The sequence below is a fragment of the Atta colombica genome, unplaced genomic scaffold (genome assembly GCF_001594045.1).
Source record: "Atta colombica isolate Treedump-2 unplaced genomic scaffold, Acol1.0 scaffold116, whole genome shotgun sequence".
In the NCBI taxonomy this organism is placed as follows: Eukaryota; Metazoa; Arthropoda; class Insecta; order Hymenoptera; family Formicidae; genus Atta; species Atta colombica.
In genome coordinates, this window is record NW_017259202.1 from 58,419 (window position 1) to 64,407 (window position 5,989).

The 5,989-nt window shown below is 33.6% G+C and overlaps 1 protein-coding gene across 3 annotated transcripts in view; it reads right to left on the bottom strand.

The window, feature by feature from the left end:
- LOC108694125 (ATP synthase lipid-binding protein, mitochondrial) overlaps positions 1-2,114 on the bottom strand; it is a 5,341-nt gene extending 3,227 nt beyond the window's left edge. The window contains exons 1-3 of one of the 3 annotated variants that reach the window (XM_018203418.1): positions 1,871-2,114; positions 1,155-1,243; positions 922-1,023 (exon numbers count right to left, since the gene is read on the bottom strand). In XM_018203418.1, the coding sequence (XP_018058907.1) occupies positions 922-1,023; positions 1,155-1,199 (147 nt within the window). In that variant the 5' untranslated portion in view covers positions 1,200-1,243; positions 1,871-2,114. Of the gene's footprint in view, positions 1-921; positions 1,024-1,154; positions 1,244-1,466; positions 1,590-1,870 lie in introns of those variants that run through there. The other 2 variants (XM_018203417.1, XM_018203419.1) reach the window with 2 other exon arrangements.
- Positions 2,115-5,989: the final 3,875 nt, after the last annotated feature.

Sequence of the window (5,989 nt, forward strand, 5' to 3'; positions counted from 1 at the left end):
TTTCAACAAAACATTTCAATAAAATATCAGAAGTAAAAAATCTGCTTTTTTAAAATATATGCATATATACTTATGATAAATTCGCGACACAACAGTGCACATTAAAGCAGTCCTGTAGATAATGATGTAAAGATATACATTGATGAATATAAATATAGGAATTGATTAAATCATAAAATCCTTGACATTTTATTGTGCTGTTTAATGAAATATGTATTTTATAATTCAAAGTGTTCGTATTTTATTTTTACATACTCTTAAATTAAATTGTAAAATAACTTTAATATGCAAGGTACAATAGTGTATGCAATTAAATTTGCTAATACTGAATACAAAATATCCAACAATCGTAACTTATAAAAATATTCCAATGTTATTAAATTTTTTGCAAATTAATGTTTAATTCTATGTAATAGTGTTTACATTTAATCCATAAATTCAATATATAATTATTACACTGAATACAAAATATCCAACAATCGTAACTTATAAAAATATTCCAATGTTATTAAATTTTTTGCAAATTAATGTTTAATTCTATGTAATAGTGTTTACATTTAATCCATAAATTCAATATATAATTATTACACAATTTGGCAATCAATCTTGCCACTAATGTCTACTATTCTATTAATATAGATAAATTTTTCTAATTGTCAGAGAAATAAAAAGTTTATCAAGATGAAAATTAATCTACATTGATAGAAATAGATATAAAATAATATCAACAATAATAAGTATACATTATACGAATGTACTATACGTACATTCTTTCTTACTTTTATATTGAGATATAAAATTTTAAAATTATTAATGTCAAGCTGCAAGACTAAATCTCAAACTAAATCTCAATACTAGTCACTTATGTAACCTTGATCTCGAAAAGTTATGCAATGTACAAAGAGAAAAAAGAACACTCACCAAACTGACGGGAGTCTGAATTTGATTCTGCTGTAAGTATTGACTATGATTGATGACGGCACTGCTTAGTGGCCGCAGATAGGTCTTGGTACCAGAGACCAACTGTACCAGGATAAAAAGAAAAAAAGGTAAGAAACGCTATGCAAGTAGTGGAGATTATTACATAATACACGCAGAAACTTTCATCGTGAAATTGTGGCTGAATCTTTTCCTCTCATTCTCTTTTTACTCACGGTGGATTTGGCGATAGGCGCGATGAATCGGCTGCAGGCGTACATGATGACGTTTCCTGTAGTGTAATGCCTCGCGAAAAGCAGGGTACCTGGAAATAGGTACGAAAATACCTACGGTTACGAGACAGCAGTAAGTACGACCTTTGTGGCGTGCGAAGCTGGCCGCAGACGATCGCACGCGCCGTACAATTGTGAACTTCTCCGCTGTCGAGCGCTGAATATTACGTAACGCACAATCCGTTGTATGTATGTACTCTGTGCGATTGTGCCGAACAGATTTTTCGCGAATAAGTTTTCAAAGTCGGAGCATACCTTGGACAAACTTGAAACAAATTTCAGACGCGAATACCGTACGTTGCTTAATCTTGACGAAAAAAGCCGGGTGCGGAGCGGTAAACTTGCACACTTTACGATAGAAAATGGCCGCACGCACCTTACTCGCTCTTCTCTTTCTCCCTCTCCTTCTCTCTCACTCACTCACTCACTCATTCACTCACTCACTCTCTCTCACTCTCTCTCTCTCTCTCTCTCTCTCTCTCGCTCTATCTCCACACAATTGACCGAACAAAATACGAACAATTGAAACTTATATTGAATTAATTAGTATTCTCGATAAATGACATGACAAAAGGTATATAGAGGCAAACTTTTTCCATGCAATACGATATTAGAATTATTAAACGAACTATGTAGACCGTCACAAGACCTTTACTGACCTGCAGCAGACGGCCACACTTACCAAGGAACAAGTGTCGTGTTGGCCTGTGTCGATCGAAGAGATGGTAGATTCGAAACCTTGGAATGTTAAATCTCGAGTATGAGTGGAAGTGAGCGTATATGAAATGCCTGAAGGAGGGGAAAAGTTATCTCGATCGCAGCTACCGACGAAACAAACCGACTTCTGTCCTATTCGCACCTATTCGCTATTTCCCTATGTACCCTGACTACGTTTATCGACCAACGACCAACCAGACCAGACCAACCACGAGTTTAACTTAACCATGGTATTATAAAGAAAAGTGAAACGTTTCAGCGGATGCGCAGTAGAGATTAAGTTTGAAATCAAATTTGATTGGCTGTTTCAGCTAGTCACAGAAAGGTTTCAACACTTTTCCAATGGATTTCAGAATACAGTTTGCTTATCGAGTGATTGGTTCTTAAAACTCGAAAACTGGAAACTAAACCAATGAAAAGCACTAGGCAATAACAGGGAATAAGAGATTTTAACCTATTATGTACCTTGTAGTATACGTAGTTAAAATTCTTATTCTCTGTTCCTGTATTGTGTGGAACCATTTATTTATTATCTCTACACAACACTTTTTTTTACAATTACTAACAAGAATAAGTTAGAAAGACAGATTTTTAAGTCAATAAGTGAACAATAGATTTGTTCATGTCACATACTTCACATGTTCCTACTCATTCTAAAGCCCATTCTACAATGGGCAATAACAGTAGTGAATTAAAGAGTAGGCATAGAAATCGGCTAATCATAGTTGATTGTCCTTCTTACATTCGACTATGATTGATATCTACGCCTACTTCTTAACCACTGTTACTGCCCATTAGTAGTATGGGCATATAGTAGAATGGGCTTTACGAGCGTTGCTTTATGAGCTTTGAGTAAGTAGAAGTTACGGTTGGAGGAAATAGGAGCATGCTGGAGTATGCGATGCGAACAAACCTAATGAAAACACAGACAACAGGAAATAATAAATTTCAACCTATCAGAAACTATTCCACAGTATATAATTTCTGATAGATTGAAATTCTCTGTTTTCTGTTCTCTGTTCCTTTTATTGTTTAGCAGAGCTTCTAAAACATTGAAATGTAAACATATTTGATTATTTTTTTCTTCATACTTCCGAAATTAGATTAGAGATGATGAGGTTTTCAGTGTAACAGAAGACAATATTCAAAGTTAATTGGCGGATAAAGTAATTGGGGTTGACGAAGCTGATACTAAGCCTTGTGTCCATGGTATAAGAAATATGGCTGCGGTCAAAGGCTCACTACAAATGTTTTGAAACGTTTGGTTGATCAATTAGAAACAAGAATTTTATAAATTGACCAATCAAAAATTGTTTTAAAGCATCGCGTTGACCATTCCGTATAAGGTATTTTATTGCGCATAATGGCGGAAAAGTACTAAAACAACCAATCAAAAATTTGCCAACAAATCTAAAATTTAGCGCTAAATTCAAAGTATTGGTAAAAATACATGCACAATAATTATAAAAACAAAATTAAAATTTGAAAAAATACAAAAGCTCGTAAATGAATAAAATAATGGAGTATGAAATAAAATGTTAATAAAATTAATGACAATAATGTTAATAAGTAATAATGTTAATAAATGTAATAAAAATAATTTAATACTTAAAATCGGTTCAATGTATGATTAATGCACGACTCGATGATAAAATTTAAAGAACTTCGCTCTTAATCGCTAATCGGCCATTTTGAACCGAACAAGCTTCTTAAAAGAATAATACAGTCAAGAAGGACGCAAAGTCTGATTCATGTACGATGTGAGACTCGAATCACTTTATGATCACTTCTAACTTAAGATACGGTCAACGCGATGCTACAAACGCTTGGAAGGGTTTTTTAATTGATCAATTTATAAAATTCTTTCTTCTAATTGGTCCATTTAAATGCTTCAATTAAATGCTTCAAAGCATTTGTAGCGAGACTTCGACCACAGCTAATGTACATACAGAGCAACTACGGTAGCACCACCCATGTTGCTTTTTACAATGTTGGAAAATTGTGATTAATTTAGGAGCAGCCGTCATTTTGGACTACTTCTCGGCAACAAAATATCTTATATGTTTACGCCTATATCACGTTTATGCCTATGATGCTAGAAATCGGTCCGAGACCTCGGATGAAGACAGAATTGACCAATCGCGATGGTCATTCGATCAAATTGTTCAAATGTAATTTGTTAATTTTTTTTTCTGTCCGGGATCTCGCATCAATTTTTAGTATCGTGGATATCGGGCTTTAGGCTTTGCGCGCAATAGAAGAAATAATGACTGCAGACCAGTGTGATGTTCATCGCATGCGACACGTATTCAATGAGTGTATAGTTTTAAAATGAGAACATTGATAAAGCTGTACGCTCATTAAATATCGCGACAAATATCGCTCTGATCTGCAGCCATCATGAGGAATTAGGAATATAAACAATTTTAACCTATCAGAAATTGGATACATCGAAATATAATTTCTAATAAGTTGAAATCTTTATTCCTTATTCCTAATTCCATATTCTTACTATTGTGCGCAGTCGCTTAATCCAGATCTACAATAGGTATTTTAAGTCTAAAGCCGGTTCTACAACAATCGCAATAAGTCATAAGAAATTAATTAATTACAGTTGATTATTTTTTTCATATTCAAATATGATTGATCAATTTCTACGCCTATTCCTTATCTACTACTGTTATTGTCCATTGTAGACCATGCATATCACAATTAACATTTTTTGATCATTATTATTTAGAACTTTAACAGAGTATTGTTTCACAATTTTTTAATAAAAACTGTTGCATTGCACTCTTTATGAGTAATCACATTTAAATTATTACCTGAGAATAATTAATAATTAATTAACATACAATCGCTTTGTGCGTCCTTTCTTTCAAAATTAACAATTTGTAAAATTTGAGAATCGTCGATACGATTCTTTGAAAAATTGAATCGATTCCAAAAGAATCGAAAAATGAAAAAAATTGATTTTTCAAGAGCAATAGGAATTCTCGATGCATCGATCTAAGAATCGATATCACTATCCTAACAGTACAAAGTCGTCTCTAAATCGACTCTACTCTATATACTCTAAGTCGACTATAGCTTCTGGACGTCTGAAAAATGAATGTCGTAAGTCGACTTTAGACTACTTGGAGACATCTTTAAGTCATATAATGTCCTACTTTAAAGACGACTGTAAGCCGACTTTAAGTCAACTATTCTAGGCTGTGATCCGATTCATGTCATGCCCACATGCTCATAAATAGCATTCATCCTTGTTTAACTAGAATTAAACAACAAAGATGAAATGATTTCACATTTAAGCTTTATGAGCGTAAATCGCATTAGACATCCAAAAGTCGATATTGGAAAGATGTCAGTACAAAATCGACTTACAGTCGACTCTAAAGGCCTGACTTAGCAAAGTCTGTACAGTCGACATATCGACGTTTATGCTGTTAGGGTAGTGTGTGCAGAGCTTAGGATAGAGTGTGCTTATTACGGTTTTATAAACGGAATGAAAATTAAGCAAACTCACTAGGTGTTAACTAATAAATATTCTAGTAAATTCGTAATTTCATCATTTTCATCATTTTTGTCGATCATTCTTGTAATTTTCACCTCGATTCAAAAATCGTAATAAGCCTTCTGGTGTTCGATTCTGTATCTTGAAATGAGGTGAAAATTATAAAAGTAAGCGAATTTATTAGAATACTGATTATTTCATTGTGTTCATCAACACTTAGTAAATTTGCTCACTTTTGTAATTTTCACTTCGTTTCAAGATACAGAATCAACCCCTCAAAAGCCATGAACTCAACTGTTGAACCCAACCAATTGTGGCTGGCAAATGGCGACGCTGTCGCCGGATTGCTGTGTCCTATGACCCTGGTGGTATTAGTGTGTTAGACAGACCGAGTTTCAGACGCATGCGCGTCCAATGTAGCTTCAGTAACGTACCGATCACCAGAAAATCTAAATAAGAGATCATTAATCGCTTAGGGTTGACAATATTAAAAATTTTAACATATTTTACATATTTTACATATATGTATACATATATATAAATATAT